The sequence below is a fragment of the Protopterus annectens genome, chromosome 13.part0 (assembly GCF_019279795.1).
Source record: "Protopterus annectens isolate FY-2018-M chromosome 13.part0, PAN1.0, whole genome shotgun sequence".
NCBI classification, from domain to species: domain Eukaryota; kingdom Metazoa; phylum Chordata; order Ceratodontiformes; family Protopteridae; genus Protopterus; species Protopterus annectens.
In genome coordinates this window covers 1,059,720,124-1,059,744,275 of record NC_056747.1, presented here as the reverse complement: position 1 = coordinate 1,059,744,275, position 24,152 = coordinate 1,059,720,124, and the positions used below count along the sequence as shown (strand labels likewise).

Sequence of the window (24,152 nt, the reverse complement as noted above, 5' to 3'; positions counted from 1 at the left end):
ATGAGAGTTCATCCAAACCTGAACATTGTGTGCCCTGAAGAACCTGAATATCACAGAAACTCTACACCATTTGAGAAATGGCTGTCATGCTTTATTTACACATGTCAGTACAAGGAGGAAATATACTATGAGAGGAGATATTAGGTTTCAGTATGTTTTCTTTAAAGTAGTTAATCAAAATGAATGTATCTTTCAGAAGTAATTTCTTTAAACAAACTGGTGTTTTGGAAGACTCACAGTGCTTCATGTAGCATCAGAAAGCTGCTGAAGCCAGAATGTCAATAAACTTGATATCCCTGACTAAGGGGAGTGAATGAGGAGTCCCTGTAACTAGTACATACTATTGAGAAAACAAATAATTCAAGCACTATATTGTATATGTTGAAGAAGAAAATGATCGTTAGAGTTTAAAATATTACAAAGAACATAAACAAGAAGGTGTCAGTGGAAAAAATACCAGCACTCTGTCTACAGACTGTAAAACAAACAATAATTTGGCATGATGTTATTTTAAGTGAATAGAAAGAGCAGCTGAAAGAAGAGATGGGGAAAAAGTCATCTAATGGGGATGCTGTATATTTTGGGAAGGGAAGTCTTAACTGAAAACAAAATCTCATCAATACAGTCACCTCATTGGGCCTTTTGGGAAAGAAGAAAATGAAAAATGGCTACTTACAGTGTTGTAGGGGCGTCTGTACTGCAAAACATCAAAAGGCAAAGATGTGTTTTATCTCAGTTTCTGATAACAGCGGCCGTTTAAATTCTTCATCTTAAGAGAAAACACAGGCTGCAAATAATATAGGTTCATAGATTAGTACTAGGCTAACTGCCCTTACAAGCCATTTTAAACCTAGCCAATTATCCCTTGTGAGACTCAAACCCTGCACCTTGTATTTGGAAGGCAAACACCTTAACCATTAGGCCACCCTCCCAACCTGAATGGGATGGTTAATGTACAGTGTTATGTTACACATGCTAAGGATAAATATAAAGGTACATTTGTTCAGATATTGTTAGCATATACTCTGTTTGGTTATGGCAAGTAAATTCATACCCCTTTGCACACCTCATTTATGTACTACTCTCCCATAATACAAGTCATTTTTTCATGGCACAGTCTCTTATTATCAAAAAGCACCTCTCTGGCATTTTTGTTCAAGTGCACAAACACAATATTTATTTCTTATTTGGTTACTGAGTGGATGGCTGGTTCAGACCCTTTACAACTGCAGCCCAGACTCATTAGAGCAGTACAGTACAACAAATTCAAGAAGACAGTACTTGCAACATTCGTCCAAAGTGCCCTTGCAAACACAAACACAGTCTCAACAATATTTAAACATGTTCTATGTTTGTGCTTATTCTTGTTTTGAGTGTTGAATTCTTAAACTGTCTTTTGCTTGATAAAAACAATGCTTCCAAATCCCCATGTCATCAACATTAAATAATACTCTGTTAGCCAGTGTACATACATTTAAGCACAAATTTGTTTCTTTCCTTTCAATGCTTGTATCTAATTCTGCTGAAATTTGCTATAAGCATGGTTCATGCTCATTGTCAGTTTATTGTGTCCAACAACTAATCTGTGTCTATAAAATATTTAACCAAAGGCATTTCATGTTGTTTATTGCTTAAAATGTATGTCACCCTCAACTTGGTAAATGTATTTGTGCTAAAACCTAAATACAGTACATGTTGTAATGCTTTACCTGTTTATTTAGATTTACAAATCGCCTTTTAAGTTTAATAAATAACCAGTCACTAGAAGCAGGTATCGATTGCTATATCCCAGTGGGTTAAATATGCTGGCAAAAGAAGCTGTTTAAACTATTTTAATACAGCAGCATATTGTTTTGCTTTCTACTGCAGCTCTGAAATTTAAGTAAAACTTAAAATTGAGAAACCTCATATGGAAAATATATAAATTGTGATAAAATTATATTGTGGTACCCTTCCTCATTATATAAAAGGAAATTTAGAAAAAAGTCTTAGACAGATGAATGGGGAAGGGACAATGGATGAAATGTGTTCTTGTCTCACATCTTGTAGACATGTTGGGGATAACTTCCAGTGTTTTGTCTTCATTACAAGTCAGTGTCTTTCCCAGATTACCAGATCCCATATTGCTCATAAATTGCCCCAACTGGTATAGCTAGAATAGAAACATCCCAGCCATCACCACCACCCTGTGACTTTGTATCCAGGTTTTGTAGAATGTCAAAACAAAGACAGCAGGGACTAAGAGAATTGATAGCTTTTTTTAGTAACCTATCACTTTAGTTCAATGTCCACAAATCATTTCTCAAATCCTGGCTTAAGTAATTACTTTTTAAAACTGTTTATGCATATAGTACAATAACAACTCCTTCTTCCTTCATGCTTCTTGCCATGTAGATGCTCCTTTTAAGCATACATTAAGTGGTCATCAAAAGCCATGCTGATAAACTTTCCGCAACAGAGGACAACCTCACTGTCTGCTGTCTACTTTCTACTGTCCAAAATATGTTTCTAGCAGATAAATGTAGTCAGATATCCAGATCACCACAAAGATATATATTATGAGAGAAATTGTTTCAGTTTATCTTCCATGAATACAGCTGACTGTCAGCATTATTATACAGCACAAGATTGTCCACGTCAAACTAATTTCTCTTTGTGTAACTTTTTATTCCTGTATCATTTTGCCACTTCCAATATTCAGCTTTCAGTGAATTTATTTATTTATTTAATGTATTTATTTTATTTGTTCCAGTTTGTTAGCTGGATGGATCAGCCTGATGCTTTACATTTTTTTAGTAGAACCACTAATATTTAAGATGTATGTTCCTCATTTCTATACAGTCATGACAATATTACTTTTATGTCAAAAGAGCATAATGCACTCAGCTGTTTGGTACAGAATGACAAAATCCTGACCAAGAACCAGGTGACATGAAATCAACTACTGACTCAGGCTTGGGATGTGCCTGTGAAGGAGAAAGGAGTGAGTAACTGACATTGGCTTACACATTCTGGGATGAAACAGGTAGTCTGGATCTCTGTAATATTGACATTAAGCAGTACCTGGGCTGTGAGGCATACAGGTAATGCTGCTGGGACATGTACCTGGTTTTGGAAGACCATAAACATGCTAAGTACCCCTCTGGGCATGATTATGTAGGTGTTCTTTTCCAAGAGAGAGCACAGTAGGACCTCCTGTGGCATTATAGTCCATGTCATCGACCAATATATAGGCTATAGACATTATCAAGAAAAGTCTGCAGTTGCTGTACATGGCAGGACCACCTGGTGTTCACCTCTCAGTCCTAAAGCCTGGTCACAACCAGGGATAATAGGACATTGAATGGGAACAGCAAAATACTGGATAAAAACTCTTCCATCGAAACTTCAGTGGTGATGGCATCACATACACACCATTTCTTTGGCTATTAGTTTGGATTTTTGGTGTGTTAGCCCTTTTTTTTTTATGGTTTTTTAGGAGAATGAATGGGTCTGTATGGTAACTGGAGCAAGGCAAGGTGGTACAGGGATGTATAAAATAAAAAAAAAACATGGATTCAAGTAAAACTTTTGCCCTCTGATTCCAAAGTTCTTCCTTGCTGGCCGTGTGTGTGTGTGTGTGTGTGCGTGTGTGTGTGTATCTGTGCATATTGTATAAAATAATATGGCACCACTACAATATATACATCACACCACAATGTCTGCTATATACTGGTAAGAAATTCCTTATTAAAATTTTCTCATACCTGGAAGAAACCTGACAGGACATTACTATAACTCAAGTAAGTGATACTGAAAATGTTGAAATATCATTCTATACTTATTAAAGGAGTAATTCCATGGGCCAGATTTCAAAATAGTTGCTCTCAATGTCCTGATTCCGAAAGACCTGCACTCAGTGTAAGTGACTTAGTTCAGTGAAGGCCTATTTATAAACAGGATTACTACAGGGACCCGTTTCCAAAACATATACTCTCAGCCTGCTCTTGCTGTAAGCGGTCACTTAAACTGAGAGCAAGTCTTTTAGAATCAGACACTTATTTGTTAACATGTGAGCAACACTGTGTCAAAATAAGAAATAATTCACCAGCTGTAGCTGGAAACATTGTATCATTCAAGTAACAAGGTCCAGCCTAAACCAAAATAAGCAATTACCAGTCAATAGTTTACTACATAACAGGTATGGCTGCTTTGTCCATAGAAGAGCAGCATTTGCCATGGGTAAAATGAAAGCCGTATAAGTCTACAAATGCACTTGTGATATTGCAGTGTTTATGCCACTGGCCATTCAAAGTTTTTTATTCAATTATTTTGAAAATGAATGGATATAAATAGTGTCAGTAGTCGTTTTCCCATGTCATCTACTCACCTACTTGTATAATTTCAGCTATTTTTTTTTTTTTTTGCTATCTTTGTTGTTCGTTGTTAATAATAAAGGCTACTCTGATTTATTAATCTAGAGTTTGTTCATCACCAACTCATCTATCAAATGCTTCAGCCCAAACCTCAGGAGAGGTAAGTGTTTTTTAAAACTAAATTCATTTTCTATTTTATCATGTTTTTACTTCACTGCAAAGAGTGTTTAATGAGGCTGCCCTCTACTGGTCAATGTGCTTAATGCAACACCCTTTCAATAAGGAAACGGGCAACCTAGAAGGTAATATTCTTCGAGCTTAGTTATTGACCCCAACTTACTTTTAAGCAAGGTGTGTGATTTCACTTTCATAAGAATTACTAAACTTTACTAGGTAATGCGGCTGCTCACATAGCTTAATTACTTTTACAATGGCTGTTTTTGTTTCCTCATCTGCAAAGTAGTATTCCTGGCGTACTACCCAATCTTTATGCAAAATTACTACCCAACACTTTTGTATTCTCTGCTAATTTCACAAGAGCACTGGGTCTGTCATACTCTTCCACAAACTCTCTTTTCATCTTCCCTTCTCAACCTTTCTAGGGGTGTTTCATCTTTCTTCATCCTTGGCTGTAAACAGAAGAATAATCTAACCCCCACCCAAATTTGTTCAACAACTAAGCGTATCTCTTTTTTTCTCACACCTTAAATCTTTCTTAGCAGCTAATTCTGTCACATGCTACCTCTTCATTTGATTCTCATACAATATTTGCTATAGATACATATTTCTTAATTTAGAGTTTGAATTGTTTGATTTAGGTTTCATCCTTGTATAATGGCATCTTTTTAATCATTTTACGTTTTGTGTTGTCCGTCATAATTTTTGTGTGTTATTGTGTTTATTCTTGAAAAGTTCATCAGGATAAGCCCACTTCCCTTATTAGTAAAAAAGTGCTTAACAGACTAGAAAAAAAAAGTAAAATCAGGTCACAGGCAAAGCCCTTCTGCATGGCAATATTGCTACACATTTTTACATAGGAAGCAAAAACTGCTTGCTAGACTATACCGTATAACTTAAGTTATACATAACACATCTGCAAAAAAAAATTCAGTTTTTTGCTGTAAGGATAATTAAAGTTAATTAATTAATTAATTAATTAATTAATTAGAGATAATTAAACACTGTTTGAACTGGGGCTGGAGGAGCATGTAAGTTCACCAGCCATAGCTGGAAGTAAAATGTACTGCTCAGAGTAATGAATTATATCCTCAAATTCAGATTAATTTGTAATTTCTCTGTTTTCTGGACAAGTGGACTGATCAAAACTGCCCCCACTTTAACATTTATAAGATAGATAGTTAAGCTTTTAAACAGTTTAAAGAGAAAATGGGGTAGACAACTGAAAATGTAAAAATAAACACAAGTTAAGCATTCCAAGACAAATGCATTTTGCAGGATTACTACATTTTGTTTATTCAATATAGCAGACATAAGGAAAAAATTTTAATTAGCCAGTCAAGACAGAGAACATAGACTCAATTTTGTGTACTTTCATATCTGTACCATATAACTCTGAGCTTAATTAATGGTTCTAACAGCCATAAAAAATAAGATGCTTATCTTAATAATCACTGCTGTAGCATGGTTCATCATCATATTTGTGATTATGTCACAAGACAGGTATCTGACCCTCTGGCCTGACGTCAAGAACTTTCCAACATCCCCCATAGTCATGAATGTCAGTAGGGTATATGATATTAAAGGGAGAGGTACCCGCAGCGTCTTCATTTTTTTCTGCTGCACACAGTGTTTGCAAGTCTGTCTGTCAGTACGATTCCAGGTGAGTGACTCTAGAACTGATAAATGTAACATTTAGGGTACTTTCCGTTATCGGGGCAACACGCATTACACCGGCGTGCCACTTCTTTGCCTCGTTTCCTCCACATGAACGACACTGTACTGTTAGCAGGAGTTGACTGCAGCATACTTTCCAAAATAATGTTTGTGTAGAACATTTGTCTGAAGTAATAAAGTATATATTTTATAAATGTGCTAATTACCAATGTTAAAACAGTATAAAAACATGTTATACCAAATAAGTACATCCCACAGAATTAACCAAAAACTCTGATTTGTTCACAAAACAGTAAGTGCCATCATCGGTAGCTACAATAGAGCATGACTTCATCAGACTGCTACATCAAATATACGCACCATCATTGTATGAGAGAGGGAGAGAAAGAGCTTGGGACACATCCAATTTCTGAAGGAAGATCCCAGGAACACCCCGGGAGTTTCCGTGGGAAGATCATGGGGCCAGTTGCAGGCATGTGGTTCTACTTATTCATGGACCTCTGAAGTGTGCCTCATTTCGGAGAAAAGGACCTCCTGTGGGGCCTTAAACAGTTCATATTACTCAAAATTCCACTTTAAAAAGAGAAAAGTTAACTATTTTGCGTTCTTAAATGATGCGTATTACCATTACTATTGATATTCTATATGCATTTCGGTAAGCAATCAGCATACCTGTCAACTGTCCATATTTTCACACCATCTCCATGTTTTTGAAAAATATTTGGGTCCCTTCCTCATAAAGTTTGAAGTTTTCTGTCACAATCAGTTAGAATTACAGTGAAGGGTGTACCCACATCAGCGGCATCAGTGCGCAACTGCTTGCTAACATTCCAAGTGCTGATTAGATGTGTTGCGTCAATAACGGAAAAGTACCACATTTAGAATTGTTTTTTTCATTCCTAATCATTTCATACAGCATTGCACTGTATCTCTACTGACTGAATCTGTACTGTAGAAAACTTTCTGCTGCTAATGTCTTCCCTGGAATAGTCACCAGGAGGTGTGCTTATGACTAAAGGGCTATCACCTTCAGTTTTTCCCCATAGACTTTCACTTAAATTTTCTAAGTGTAATGTTTGTTCTTTCACCAGGAATTTTTTAATCACATTTCCTAGTCACATACAAAAAAAAACTCATAGTAGTAGTAGGACAAGGGATTTCTGCCCATGACTATCTGGGAGAAGCACTACTAACATATGTCACAAGATATTCCAAGAAACTAAAGACTATGAATAAGAAATTGTCTGTCAAAGCTTCTGCAAGCACAGAATGTGAGATCAATGTGATGCCATCAGTTTTGCAAAGATCTAAGGATTAGGATGTTATACCATAAATTATGCCAGCAGGTCAGTCCTGGGTATCAACAACTGCAAAAGATATAACCAGGTCTCTGAATGTCCCTTCAGAGTCTAACTATGTTAAAAATGTGTCATAAATTTCCCATGACTCCTGCAACTGTGATGCTTTGTCATAAGCACCTGGTCCCAGGTGCATAACGCTATCCAGCAAGCTTCATGCATAGCTAAAAGCCTCTCTACTCCATCAGGTATTCCTACCTTATTTGCACTCACACCTCCCCAAATGCACAAATTAAGCACTGTAGCTGTGACGTTAATCCAACTATCATTTGCCTCCAATTTTTCAAGCTTTGATAACAGATGATTCACCAAAGAATACAAGGCCACTTTTCCAAGAATCCATATATCACCACTAAGTCTTGAAGAGCCCACTACTTCAGGGATGGTCCCCTTTCCATTCCAGAAAGAAGAGAATCATCACCAGAGTTGTCTTGCAATTTAGACAAAAGAGAGGAAGAAGACATGTTAACCTGTGCCTTTCAAACAAACTCAGCATTTAATGGCAATGTGTCCATCTGTGGTGTCCATGCACTGACCAAGTAATCAAGGAGCCTCAATCCTCACCACTAGCACCAAGGAAGGGCATCCACATTGGGAAGGATAACAAATACACACACAGTAAAGTAAATTTCCCTTAAGAGCATACAGAGATCACAGCCAGTCTGGGGCTGGTTTCTCCCTTTCTCTCCAGATCCCCAATAAGACTCCCCACCGGTGCAGCTATAGGGTACAGATCTCAGCTGAGTAGTCAAGCCAAACCCTCCAGTGCCCTCTCTGTCCAACCAGTGCTTCTTGTCTCTGCCCAAGTAGCTGACACACACACACTTTGAGATTTGGTTTATATACAAACACACAGACACTCCTGGGTAAGGCTGGCACAGGTTCTCCAGTTATAAGGTAGTAATCACTGCCACCAACTACTCTTATCATCTACTAAAAAGGCCCTTACCAAAAGGGTGTCCAATTATTAATGTGTAATATTATTATCCAATTAGTAAGTGTGATGAACAGCAAGGGTTATTTGGAGTGGCTTTGTACAGTATCACTATATACATGCAACGTACTCTAGAGTTTAAATTATCTCTACACAAACAACGACAGCTGAAAGGTTTAAAATATTTAATAAATAATGAAAACACAAGACAAATCTTCTCAATTCAACACAGTGCTAGTCAAGAGATCAGAAGTCACAGGAAAATGCTTAAATACTGTAGAATAGTCTGACATAAATATAGAAAACAGCTAGACTAAATCTAACTAAATTCCTATCTAACTCTAAGAGCAATCCCAGTTCTAAATAAACTTACATATAGAGCAAAGGCAGAGTACTGGTGAGTGATGTTCTTCAGACAAAATCCAAAATGCTCTGATTCTCTCTCTCTCTCTCTCTCTCTCTCTCTGAGAAAGTCTTAAAAATAATACATCACTGCTGACTCATTTTAGATTACATCATTCATCTCTGGTTCCCAGGCTAACAGAAACTCAGAGTTTTACCATTTCTATGATCTTGCACCTGGCCAAGAAGCTACAGCAATAAAAGACAATATATATGTAAAATCTAGCAATTAACTTTGGTCTCAAAACAAAAGAAGGAATTCCTCAGTCCAGACATTATGTCTCCAAGCTTTGAGATCAAACAGTTATACAATGCTTGACTTACCAGCTTTCTTCCAGCAGAGTGCACCATGGTTACATTTTTGAAGTTCAACATTTAACACAGTTTTCTTATATTTAGGAGGACAAGCCTGTGGATTATATTCATATTTACACTGACATAGAATTATCTACAAAAATCTATGTAGCTGGACTGGCAGCCTTCACATATCTTCACACCCTCTTTTCAAGACCTCCAAAGAGGATGTATACTTTGGGGAAATACGTCATTTAATGTGGGAACTTTTCAAATGGAAACTAAAACAGTCTTCTGAATGACACAGAGAATACCTAGAATTGTTGGTGTTTAAGAAGCCCAAACCTGTGGCTATTCCTCCTGTAATACAAGTGTTCAAGGATGCTTTTAAAACACCTCACTGCAGTCTGACTGTCAGCCAACTGCATCAAGATAACGTGGGCATATCTACCTGAACAAAGAGAAACTTAAATATACCTGTACAAGTAAAATGTAGAAAAAAATTATCCAGGCACCGCCAGGTTCACACTCCTTTATTATGAAACTAAAAATTAAGCACTTTCATCTCTGCGAATGGAGACTTCATCTGTATCTTTAGTTTCATAATAAAGGAGTGTGAACCTGGAGGTGCCTGGATTGATTTTTCTACATTTTACTGGCATTTTTTTGGTGTCTGGACTTTGGATTTAGTTTTTATGATACCTGTACAAGTACCTGGTGGCTGATTTGGCTGCCATCTCTTTGGACTAAATGAGAAGGCCAAAACTGGCACCAGACAAAATTATCTTAACAAATGTTAAGGAAAGCCATATTCTAGACAGATTTGGAAAGAAAAACAAGACTTCAGTTTTTGGGCTGTTTGTTGTTCTCAAAGCATTTACCAAATGCTTACCCTTAGTGTCTGCACATCTTTCACTAAAGGCAATACGCATTTACATGTGCTTAGTTAACTGCCTGATCCAAACAAAGCCGCAGGGGCAGATGAAACATGCTCTGGTCTATACCATACAATGATTTACCAGACTCGGGTTATCGGTCAACCTCCAGAAATCCAGTTGATTAACTAGAATGGGGTTCTCTGCCAACCTCCAGAAATCCAGTTGATTAACTAGACTGGGGATTTCTGTCAGCCTCTAGAAATCCAGGTGATTAACTAGAATGGGGATATCTGCCAACCTCTAGAAATCCAGTTGTTTAACTATACTATCCAGATTTTCACACAATGTCCAGATTTTTGCCTCTTATTTTTGGTCTGTTCCTCATAAAATAGTTTTCTGGTAAATCATTGAGGACTGAAGTCACTGACAAATACTAAATAATGACATATGTTTGTGTTTCAAACCTCATAGCCTTCAGAAAATATATAATAATGCAAAATCTGCCAACCTCCAGAAATCCAGTTGATTAGCTGCACTGTCCAGGTTTTCACTGACTGTCCAGATGTTAGCCTATTATTTTGGTCTGTTCCTCATAAAATGTGTAGTTTTCTAGTAAATCATTGAGGATTGAAGTCACTAAATAATACTAAATAATGACAGATGTTTGAGTTTCAGACTTCATATCCTTCAGAAAATACATAATAAAACAAAATATGTCATTCCAAATACTTTCTAAGTTTATAGGAGAAATATTTAAAATTTGTCCTCTCATTATTTACTGATTTGTCCAGATTGTTTGCACTGAGAGGTTGAAAGGTATGCTGGGATCTCTGCCAACCTTCAGAAATCCAGTTGATTAACTAAACTGGGGATCTCTGTCAGCCTCCAGCAATTTCCACACCCCAAATACAATTCTTTCTGAGGATGCTTCTGAACACCAGTGATTATATGATGTTACTCCAAGAGGAAAACACCATCTTCATCTATCTTATAGGCTGTGGCCTTCAACCATGAATAAAAAGTCCATACTATAGATCTGGGTTATATGTCCTCATCAGTCATCATGGTTCCCATTGCAAGCCTGCACATGACGATTCTTCATTGGTACCTTTACAACATAGTACCAACACCTACAGTCATCGGGGGGGGGGTGATTCCCCTTATCAAAATGATTCAACCACCAATCAGGGGAAATCCAGCCTACAAATTCCCTTTGTGGAGCTTAAAGGGGAAACAACCTTGATAATGGATGCTTCTGACCTAGTTTAGGATGTGAACATGTAATCAGATAAAAATAGAGTTCTGGAACTAGAAGAATATAACCAAATGCATCAGCATCAAAGAAATGTTAACCATTATTTGTGTGGCCTAGGTGAGGTGACACAGCGGCATTGTAGCTTCACACTAAGAAGTCAACTTTGATTCTCAGTTGGGGTGTCTGCCTGCCCTTTCTGTCTATGCTTGGGTTTTCTCTGGGTAATTCAATTTCCTACCACATCCCAACAATGTACATAGGGAGCCTGACAACTGTGAAATGTCCATAGGGGTGTGTGTGTGTGTGTGTGTGTGTGTGTGTGTGTGTGTGTGTGTGTGTGTGCCTAAGAAAGACTTGTTCCCTACTTGCCTGGTGACCTCTGTGGATGTCAGTGAATGTACATGATGTCACTGTAATAGTCAGATATGGTTCAACATCATTTGTTGAATGGATATTTTCTACGTGTTTAAGACAGTGTTATACTGTGGGATCCTCAGCTTGTTTGTAGGCAACAACACAGTTATGTGGCATCTAAACAAAGTAAGGGGGAGGGTGTACCATTCTTACTGATGATGCAGGCTAGCTACGATGGCCTGAGAGCTATCACACTGTATCAGCTGATAGGCCAGTGCCCAAGCTCCATGAATAAAGACTTAGGGAAACAGACTTCCTTGAACTGAAAGTCCTAGGGCACTCCATCAACAGACCTCTTTGTTTTATCAGTGTGCCGTCAGATTACTTAGCTCTGATCAAGTTACCCATGAGGAAGAACATGTATGATGGATGTGTTCTCCATACTGTAGAATAGAGGTCTCTTTTATATATTCCTCCTCTATCTCTGATCCTCAAGGTACAGGAGAAAGCAATTCCTGGCAAAATCAGATGGATTCCACTACCCACTCTGTGACTAAACCGGTCTTGGCTTTTCTTCTCAAGGAACTGATAATTGAAGCCCACAGGATCATTCCCTTATCCAGCAGACTATTACTGCAGCATTAGGTGTCTTTTGCACCCAGATCTAAAGCACCTATACCTTGCAGCCAAAAATCAAGAACTCTGATTTCAAACAAAAAATAATTTCCTCTAGATGTCCTTAGGATCCTGACAGAACCCAGAAAGCTGACCAGTAGAAAATTGTACCTAGTCAAGAGGTCCAGATTCTCAGCCTGGCAGAAATCCAAGGGCAGACAACCTAGTAGAGCACAGTGTACTAAACTATCTTCTATCTGACTACTCTGTTTGAGAATGGGTTCTCATGCATCAAGTCCACCTTTCTGCTATCTTTTCTTGTTTGCCTTTAAATACACCTTTGACTAGGGAGACAATTTAAACAATTTCCAAAGGGAATCTTGGGTTTGTGACTACCAACGAGCATTTCCACTATGTGATTCTCTCTCTCACTGTCTCTCTTTCTCTCTGAATTGGCACGCTTTGCTCTTATAAAATTTCTTTTTGGTAGCTGTCACATGCGCCAGGTAAGTCTCACTGTTGTAAGTTCATATGTGCAAAAATTTCCTTATACTGTCTTCCACAAGGGCAGGGTGACCAATAACACCAGTGACTTCTTTATGTCTAAAGCAGTAATACAATGACTCTCAGCAATCTATCCATGTTTCTCAGCAATAACAGGAAAAGCTTCTTCAGTACCTGGGTGTGGGTGAGCACTTACCATTCTTCTTGGATATGATCAAGAATTTTAGGAAGACTGGCCAGCTTTCCAGAGCAGCTGAGTCTACAACAACAACATTCATTCCCTTCTATGCACTACAATATGGATGTATTTTCAAGGAGATGGGCAACTTTTTGCCATGTCAGCCATGGAGAGCTTTTTGAATGCCCCATGCTGAGGCCCTGATAAGCTCAGGCTCTCCCATATGTGATGAATATTACTGCCGCAGTGATCCTTACAGTAAATATAGTACAGCTGTATGAGCATACTCAGCATAATCATAGCTGTTCAAGTGAAATCACTGCTGCATTACAGGCTTACCCTCTCCATCCATCCCTGCTGTAGAATCAGTGCCACAATAGATAGCACACTCAGCTTTAATGCAGAAGGATGTAGGTTCTATTTCCACACCAGAAAGATGGTTTGCTGACACTACTGTACAGCATAATGGGGGGTTAGGGTACTGGACTCCTGAGTGAGTCATCCAGTGGATGAGATGTTAAGCTGAAGCTCCATATGCTTGGGTTGGTGGTAGCTCAGGTGGATGTAAAAGACCCAATGTCACCTACTGAAATGAGTAGGAGCAGTTCTCACATGGCCTGGCCAAATTTCCCCTAGTAGTATAAATACCTCCTCAATTCTTCCCTGAAAAAAAGGCCACTAACCTAGCGGAACTAACCTGGTAAACAAAGGATGAGTAAATATATAAATAAATCTCCCTTCAGAATAAAACTAATAGCATGCTTTATATGTAATGGGAGATGGGTCCCTTTTCCTAGTTTAGGAAGATACCTATTCCTCCAAATGTCTTGTGCTCACCCTGAGGTCACTAAATATCCTAAAAAAGCCTACTCTTTGGGTACTCACATCACTCTTATTAGTGACCACACAGCCGGTTACAATCCCGGGAAAACAGCCTCCACTTTGTTTTTTTTTTATTGGCCTGTATAATACCAGCACATATTTTTTTGTCCTCTTTTTCATATAACCAAATATGATAACCCTAGTCAGGTGGTCAGATGTTTAGTTGCTGCTGTAATCTGTTATGCAATGAATCACACTACAACAATGTTCTTACTCAAATATCTGCAGTTTATGTTGAGTATGCACGTATAACTGTACTTTCCTGACTCTCCTGCAATGTTTTACAGATGCAAGCCAATTGCTGTTGCAATAAAAAAAGCATAAGTCCTTGGTCAATAAATCAGAGATGGATTCTAAACACTTTGCCTCTGAAATGAAAAACCTGATCATCCTAAAAATAATAGAAAGTAACATATACTGAACGGATGGGTCTATATCAGAACACCGAACATTCAAAATGTTGAGTGTTCTAATATCAAACTCTACCAATCGAAAATACTAAACATCGAACATTCAGAACAGCAAATTTTTTCCTAGGGAAAAAATTTGCCACCGAACATTCAAAATGTTGAGTGTTCTAATATCAAACTCTACCAATCGAAAATACTAAACATCGAACATTCAGAACAGCAAATTTTTTCCTAGGGAAAAAATTTGCTGTTCCAAAACACATACACACAACACAAGCACACCAAACAAACAGCAATCCACACATATACACCTAAACTCTTACACCTAACCCTACACCAAACTATACACACACCACTAACTATCCACTTACCTTAACTCAAACCCTAAGCCTAAGGTCCGTCACTATCGCACACTCACCTCACCAGCGCCCTACCGCTACCTCACCTAACTTGCCCTAACCCTCACGTCCACACAGTCGCACACATACCTAACCCATGCCCTAACCCTAACTCACCTAACCTGCCCTAACTCTCATGTCCACACAATCGCACACATACCTAACCCACACTCAATCGCACACTTACCTGAACCTGATCCGTAACTTTCCACCAGAGCGCTGAAAATACCGAAGCAACAGAAACGGACAACCTAGGAAATAATTCGGTTTTCTGTTTCTTCGATATTTTCAGCATTCGCTGAAAACGGGTCGATATTAGAACACTCAACATTTTAAATGTTCGGTGTTCTAACATAGACCCGAACTGACCATTGTCACCAGAGGAGGGTGTCAACTTGTGATACTGGTAAACCCGAGTTTAATTACCAGCTCGAGGGATAGATAATTAACTACAACAGGAAGGAAAGAAGTAGCTGTTGGGCAGCTCACTCTCTCCATCAGGTGGGCAATAATCAGTGCAGAGCAACCCCTCAAGAAAGCTGGTAGAAACTGTAAAAGGCACATGTAAACAGACAGGCACCAAGCTTGTCTCCATGGGGGTCATCCTCTGCGCAAAGGTGTTGTGCAGAAGGAAATGCGCTAATGGGCCATACTGGAATGATTGATATCATCAAAAGGAGGTCAATAGGGACTTCACTAAACAAGAGAATATGAGTCATAAGGACATTACAGCTCAATAGAACTGAAGTGGGAGCAAGCCTAAAATTGGAGGTCATAAAATGTATCTAAACTACTTCCTATATTTCCATATTGTGCAATGTTCATCACATTGTTCATTGTTGCAGTAGTAATATCACTTGGTACTTGCCACAGGGATATTTTTTTGCCTAGCTTGCATGTATTGTATCCTTCAAGAAATAAAGGTGCATCACAGGCTACCATCAGCCAAGATTAAAACTTACCAAGAATGAAGGTGGTATCAGTGCATTAGATTAGATGTTAAACTGCTTTTCCTTGCCAGAACTTGCAAATAAGCTGCATGGTTCTGGCTTGTGTGCACAGTGATGCATTCCAAATACCACGTATGGCACAGAAGAACTAGCCTAGCAAGTGTAGAGAAAATAACAGATGTGACTAAACAACAGAAGCACCAACGCTGAGAATGGTTTCATTAATTATTCTGTCAGTTGGTTCATTTTTACTGGACACCCTCATATTTCAATATAGTTTTGAAAATAGATCATAATTCTTTTCATTTATTATCAACTTCTCAGAGTAATTTTCCTGTCTTTGTACAACCTTTTGATTGAACAAATGCTTCACCACCTTCTTCTTGAAAGTGTAGCCTTCTAAGCTCATGGAGTGTCACACTGTAGATAAACTTTTTTTTACCTTCATATGTTTACAGTATTGTACATGAGACAGAAGGAATGTATGTGACACTTGGTTCGAACAGGAAATAGCTGATGATCTCTTTCCTGAGCACCAAAAGGTAATTATTTTGTGGCACCTGCAGAAAAAAAACTCCTAAAACGTGTTTTATGAGTGTATATCTGTCTGTCTGCATGAAATCTAAATAAATTAGAATTCTTCAAGCTAACAGGATTATCCATTTTCTAGTTAGGTTTGTAGGTAGTTATTAGACATGTGGTCCAGAAGACCATCGAGGAGTCTAGCCCAATTATCCCACAACTCTGTCAGGGTAAGTGATTTGCTCAGAGTCACACAACTGGCAAAAGGAGACTGAGGGAATCAAACTCTGGGCTACATCAAGTTGTTTAACAGCTCATAGGCTTAATCATCCATGCTAACTACATCTTTGTAGTAGCTTTCAGATTCTCTCACACCCTCTTCCTTTACATATTCTGACTACTGAGATTAATAGGTGTACCTTGGCTGTTAGTCATAATGATGTAATGACTACTTAACTATGTATTATGTGTCACAGCCGGGGGGGTAGTCTTTCAGTGCTCACTACTACCACCAATTTAAATGTCACCATTAGGTACAGTTTTATGATCTCTACCCCACTGACCCACAAATAAAACAAGAGGAAGTTGGCCTTAACACCTTGTGGCAAATGGGCACTGCTACCTAATATTATGACCAACACATGCCTCACCCAAACAAGTTTACACTGAACAGCTACAGAGTAGAGTTATAACCATTAACTTCCCATGATTACACCCACCTCACTCTCTGCACAGTGCCTTCTAGTGCTACCATAGCAAAAGAAACTAAAACTGTGCATACGCACACACACACACACACACACACACACACACACACACACACACACACTCACACATTGTTTCCTTTGAGGGGATTATTGATACTTTTTAGAGTCAGTATCCCTTCTCTCTCTTTAACTCACTGTCAGTTAGACAAATCTAGTATGCCAAGAACACAATTACTGTTCAGTCTTAAACTAAAACAACCATAATATAGTTGATAAAGCAGTCACTAAAGCAGTTAGCCTTCAAAAGGTGGAAGCCAAAGATTAAGTCAACAGTGATATGCACCTACCCTTAAACTAGTAGATAAACTACCTGCTATAAGCTTTTGAAATTGAAAAATACAGTTATTTACTTAAATAAAATTAAGCAATGCACTCTGGATGTTAAACATATAAGCAAATATACAATTGGACAATGAAGCACAATATAAAAGGTTTAAATAGACAAATTGCAATAAGAAAAATATTAGTTATCAGGTATCTGGTGCTAATATTACCATCAGTTGATGGTTTATGGAAGCCTGTCAAGCCCTGACTTCGGAGAGTATTAAGCAAATTGTAGAAGATTAACACAAAATAAAAGCAAAGAATAAGTGCTGCTCAACAGTTGCACTCTGAACTTGAGATGATCTCAAGACCTAAATTTCTTGTTTAGTTTACATTTGAAATGTAAGCTTCCTGTTTTCACAGCCATATGGTTCTACAGAAAATGCAGTTAATTTAGGAATAGCCTTTCACAAAATAATTGCATAATTCTTGTATGATTTACATATTTTACACATTTTACATGCAACGGGGTTTACTGGAAATGATAATTACAGACTTTGACTTTATTTTTGAAAAGTAATTGCATTTAACTCAGCACAGTACAGCTTTTCTGTAGCTCAGTTTGTTCTGCTTCCTTATCAAAAAGACAACTACAAATTTAAACTGGTAATTCCTGTGCAGAATCATGCTTAAGAGCATGTTGAATATAGTACTGCACAATATGGTACCTACCAGGGGCCAAGGATCTCCAGCTATTATCATAGCCTGGTTATACAACACGGACATCTGTACCTTCTGTGCCCAGTTCTTACATTCTACACACCATTGTTTATTTACAGCACTGACCCTCATAGCACCATGCTGATCTCATATGGCAACCAGTATGAGGTTATGGCACGGAGTCAGAAATGTAGAGGCCTATTATGAAGAAGGTGTACCAGTGTAATTAAAATTAATACTCAAGAAAAAGCCTTACAGAAAACTACTGGTTTGCAGTTTTCAAGAAAAAAGTAGCAAAAGAAAATTACAAACTTTTAATGCAAACATAACCACAACTACATGTGCCTCAACATTGTGAAAACATGCTATCTGTGCCTCATAATGCACCCTCCCCCCACTAGAGGGCAGAAGCATCAGTGCTGACCACAGCCAAGGGAGTGGATATTTGAAATGGGCTGTCCTGTGTAAAGTAAGGAAGTTGTACCCACCATCACAGATGTTGCAAGCTCTAGAAGTCTGCATCAGACAGCACATAGGATCTGACAGATGAGGCTAACGAACTTCAGTCCATTGGAACACCAGTCATGAGACAGTGTGGGAACTGCAGCTTCCATAAGACCCAGTACCATCATGCAGATATGGTCCAATTTTAACTGCGATTCCAGATGAAGAGATTTTGATTGTCTTTGTGGTTTAGATGTAGGGATGGAACCCTGTCCAGAGAGAGAGATTACATCACCAACAAAAGGTATGTCGCATTACAGCTCTTTATTTCAAAGAATTGTTTTGCAAGACTGCAAGTACAAGAAACAGAAATATGGAAGAATGAATTTCTGTACATGCACAAAACAAAACACATCTACATTAAGAAGTTACATATACATATTACTAGAATACATTCAAGCAAGGATCCATGTCTCCTCCTGAAGCTCTGCTTTCTGCTGTAACCTACAGTATACAACTGGTTATCACATTTGAATAAAGACACCTTACCATTTCTAGTAGCATTAGTTTGTATATTTATGTCTCTAGCAATAACACAATCATCCACAATTATACAATAAATTTTACAGAGACACCAGAAGTAGCCTCAGCCCTGCCTCCACTCCTTTCTAACTGAAATTGCCACTTAACATACCTCTCAACTGTACAGATTTTCACAGAGTGTCCAGATTTTGGCCTCATTTATTGGTCTGTTTTTCACAAAATTGTGTTTTTCTGTCAAATTAGTGGTAAATAATTACAGACTGAAGTAATAAAATAATGACAGAGATTTGAGTTTCGGACTTCATAACCTTCAAAAAATTAATGCTAATGCAAAACCTGTTATTCTATCAACTTTCTAAATTGCCCCCATTTTTGGGCCTTTGGACAATTTTATTTATGGCTTTGTCCAGAATTCTTGATCTAAGAGGTTGAGAGGTATGCTGGCCATAAAGGAGCTGGCAAAGGGAGGACAGATAGTGAGATATGCAGCACAGGACCAGGGGTTATGTGCTTGGTTCTGCCAAGCTCTTTTCACTTAGTTGCCTTATTTGGGGTGAATATGAAGAAGTGTACATATGCACAAAAGAGGGGAGAAGGTGTAGCAGGCCATCACAATCCAGTTGCCTTTGTAAGCCACCTAGGAAGGAGTTGAGCTGTATAGCAAAAACTGACCTCCTGCTCCTCCACATTAGACAAATTAGATGAGGCTACCATTGAGGTATTCCAGAAGCCCCTCCCACAAGGTGGTGTGGGATGCTCATGTCCAGGTGGGGAAGGCATCTGGGTGGAGTTTGATGGTCAAGGAAGTCAGAGAGCAAACAAAGTATGGTTTTGTACTTTTCCATCATGACTCAGTACATGCCAGTAGCATACCAAATTTACAACGCCTTCATAATGCTGTCATTTATAATTCTGCATTTTTGAACTTGTAAACTTGTGAACTTGGAGTACACCTATTCAGTTCAATTGCAGCTGCCACTGAGTAGTCATCCCTTCCTGCAAACAAAACCTCATCTTAAATATTTTCATATTACATGCTGAATCCTGGGTTTAAACAGAAGGCGTGAAAATTTTCCATTCACATGTAATATCACACATGGAAAATGAAATGTAGTCCAAAAAGTCTTCTCTTCACCTACCTCTGACTGTGTGTGCCATCTCAGTATAGTTATGACATGAAAGTTTATTTGCAAAAAAAAAAAAAAAAAAAAAACCTTTCTAAGTGCAAAGTTTTCATGGATGCCTCCATACCAAATGTCAATGCAGAATATATCCTAGCACAAATTCTTCAGCAATCATGAGCTGTAGAAAATTATAGGCTGCATGTTTGACCATTTATTCCACTTGTCTGAGTGGTATAAAGGCATGCACAAAGATTATCATTTCATCAGAAATTGAATTCAAATGAACGACTTTAACATTTTATGAAAATCTGCCAGACTTTATTTTAAAGGTTACATATTCATCACCACTTCACACAGATGAGACTTTTCACAAAAAAACTAACATTATTGTGTACATCAATTAAAATTAAGTGGACATTTTCTGAAAATACACCTAAAGACATCTAGAAGTTTTTATTCTCTCAAAAGGTGATAAGTCACTGCATGAAAGCGAGGCAATGTAACCTTCAAAGTGGAAAGTGAGTAAATACTAAAGGAGTCCAGCGAAGTATCTGGAAGGTGAACTGTGGCAGTTAATGCAGAGAATTAAGATTCTGAGCTGTTAACAAGATGTTCCATATATTAAGGGTATATAGTTTAATTCCTTTCATCTTCTTGTGCCTACCGTAAATACAAAGACACAAATCTGATGTATTAGCTTTTATTAAGACCAACATCAGTTATGCAGTTTACTCAACCTTTCAGGCAGGCTTGATTCCTTCATTAGGACTTGGGATGTGAGTTCGGTGGAGTGTCATCATTTTATGATATCTTGCAAGGTTTGTCATGATCTCTGGAGTGGGGAGAAAAAAGTAGATTTATACTGTACCTCAAAACAAATCTCCCTTATTATTTTTTTTTGCAAAGAGAATATAGCAGAAAGAATTACTGATGATGCCTGTAAGCTGCCAAGTAATACAAAAGACAAATTCAGATGATTTACTCTTTTAAGTATATTTTAGGAAAAAATGTATCTGTAACTACTAAAAGAATTTATCTCAGTCTGTAAAATATAAACCAGAAATATGAAAACAGCATAATCACTGCAATATACTTTGCAGGTGCATTCTGCCTTAAATACTATTGCAACAACAAAGTAAGTCTGTGTGTGTGTGTGTGTGTGTGTGTGTGTGTGTGTGTGTGTGTGTGTGTGTGTGTGTGTGTGTGTGTGTGTGTGTGTGTGTGTGTGTGTGTGTGTGTGTGTGTGTGTGTGTGAGAGAGACAGAGAGAGAGAGAGAGAGAGAGACTAAGCAGTTAGCAGCTGAGTTACCTAGTAACAAAGAAAAAAATTAAATAATTTCAACAGCAGTATATTTTTAACTACCCACATCTTATGTGTTCCTGCAATGCACCAAAATACACGAAAAGTACGCAAAAGGTTTTGGGGGTGGAGTTCTGCAGCAGAGTGCCAGTTTTGCTCTGTATCCTGTGGTGCATCTGTTAAAATGAAGTAAAAATAGTAACTGAAACAGACAAGAAGTACTGTAGTCTAGTCTAGCAGAGTTAAGTGCCATATGCCCACTACTTATTTTCCTTGGCCAAGTTGGTCATTGTGTAGAAGCTTTTTGTATTCATCGGAAGGTTTATGATGTTTGAAATTAGCTGTCCTATATCTGGAAACCTGAGAACCTGTTTTTTCACTTCTCTTTTATGCATTAACACTTAATTTGTCAATTGTGACAGGACTACGCTTGGCCAGCATTAATACAGACATTATGTCTTGTCTACATTCTGTTTTTTCTAGTCATACTAAAGGCTTTATGCAATGAAATATCTACACAATAAACTGATTTAAAGTTTAAGTAGACAATAAATGGTATGGGCTCCTAGAGATGCAACCAATGCACACACATACTGGGATGGGCAGAGGTTTGAATCCTGTTATTGCCAACCAACATGCAGAGGAAGAGGTTTGAATCCCATAACTGTAATCAACCAGCATGTTTTGGGAATGTGGAAGGAAACCAGGATAATTCACGAAGACTGGGAGAGCATGAAAACTAACTCCATGTAGATACTGAGCAGAGATCACATCAGAATCTCAGACCTTGAAGCCGTGAGGAAGATATCCTGCCATGTAGTACTCGTACATCTCATAACCATAAGGATAAAATTGGGCCCAGTATGATTGCTCCTATAAAAGTCATTCATTCTGGTGTGGACCGTCATACAGTTTAATTGAAAAGCTATACACCGGACTAACAGATCCCCAGTTTATAAAAATGTTGCAAAATATAGTATCTCAGAGGTAATAATTATGCTACCATGAATAATCACTGTAAAACAAAGTCCAAATGTGACTTCAATAGAATTTTACTAAAATGATTATGATGATTAATTGCAAGCAACCAACAAGAGTAATATTCACAGGGAAATGTGCAAGTAAAATGTGACTATAAAAGCAAAGAACTGAAGAAAAACTAGAAAAGTAAACTAATGATTTTAAAGTTACAGGTTATTACTTTTCCGTACCATAGAGCCAAAATAACAGAGGTGTGTGTGAGCTCATTGTAACACTAGATTTAAACACATCAGTTTTCATGTCACTGTGTCTTCCCAGCTGCCCCACAAATTAAATAAGGAAACAAACATGCAAAGATAAAAGTGGTCTCTGTAGGCTGAAAAAATCTTTACATGGTCTTTGTGCTTAAGGATACAAGTATGTGTATGGAGGGAAAATGGTGTAGCACATTAAACTTCTTTTCTAACAAACTACTGACATTAAAATTCTAATTTCTAGTTCTGTGCAGGATTGTCGTATTATATTATTGCAACACAAGAGGCCAGTTTACAAATGATTTTACATACTTGCCCTGTGTAGATAAGTGATGCATTATGCTCTGAGATAACAGTGAATTTCCTGCCGTAAACAGGTAATCTCTTGCTAAGAGGCCCTGCTTAACCCCACTCTTTCATTGCTGCTCTGTATGACTTTGATCAAGGCAAAGACCCCAATGAGATGCATAACAGTAAAGTTATCTCCCTTTGGGGTGACCTGGCTTAATATTACCCTCAAAATATGTTCTGAAGCATCTAGGTATACCATAAACTCTTGTTAGTTTTCTAGACTGGGCAGAACAGTAAATCCATTCAAGGCCTTTGTGCTTATGAAAAACTTGCTCACAAGCTGGAATCACAACCATTTTTCCTAGCTTTTTTTTTTTTTTTTTTTTTTTTTTGGTAGTGGCATTTATGATTAGAGAGACCAGAATGCTGTAGAGAGGGGAAGATTTTCTGTAGTACCTTACTTTGTCAGCACATAACTTCATCTCTTTCTTGGTTGCAGTAATCAACATTTTCTAAAGACCTCCACCTTACTGAGCTCTGACTGTATGCTGTCAGTCCCTCTCCTGTGTCCAGTATTCAATATTTCTCTTATCCCAAAATGACATTTTTAGCCATAGTGGCCCTCTTAACCCTGCTCATCATCTCTCTCTCTCTCTCTCTCTCTCTCTCTCTCTCTGACATGCTGGATTTGACAATGACTGGCTGTAAACAGCAATTTCATCCATATAATCTACAGTAAAGTTGCTGACCCATACAGGGTGCAATTATTGCAAAAGACACCTTTTTAAATTCAGACTAACTGAAGTGGCAGAGGCTGGCTTCTATTTTGCTGCTAGGATCAATGATGTTTGGCATAACCATTTACTGTAATCAGTAGTAGTCAAATTCACTTCCCTTCCCACCTGCCCAAATGCCTCCTCATCTGTCCTTCTCTCTGGATAAAGCTGCTTAATGTGAAAGCATTTTAAATGGGTGTCTAAGGAATTATCAGACATCCACAAAAGGTGCTTTGAATTCATGTAGATACTGAGCAGAGATCACATCAGAATCTCAGACCTTGAAGCTGAATCCAAACTCCAAGCATTCAAAGACACCTTTTATAAATTCCTCTTCATATGTGAATATGCAGCTGCTATCTTTCAGGAAGCCAGAAAAGTTTTACAGAACTGATAAACACTTCAAATGCTTCTACAGAAACGTGGCTACAGACCATGTGTTGATTCCACTGGATGCACTAGGAATCCAAGTTATCTTCCAATAGTATTGTTTACAAACAAGTCAAGAGTCAAATCCTGGAGATGTTTAGGTAGAAAAATGTATA

General features: G+C 38.0%; 1 protein-coding gene across 3 annotated transcripts in view; it reads left to right on the top strand.

Moving 5' to 3' along the window:
• LOC122788117 (transcription factor CP2-like) overlaps positions 1 to 24,152 on the top strand; it is a 343,940-nt gene that overhangs the window by 189,544 nt on the left and 130,244 nt on the right. For all 3 annotated transcript variants that reach the window (XM_044055054.1, XM_044055053.1, XM_044055055.1), the window contains exon 9: positions 4,461 to 4,515. In XM_044055054.1, coding sequence (XP_043910989.1) covers positions 4,461 to 4,515 — 55 coding nt within the window. The remainder of the gene's footprint in view (positions 1 to 4,460; positions 4,516 to 24,152) is intronic.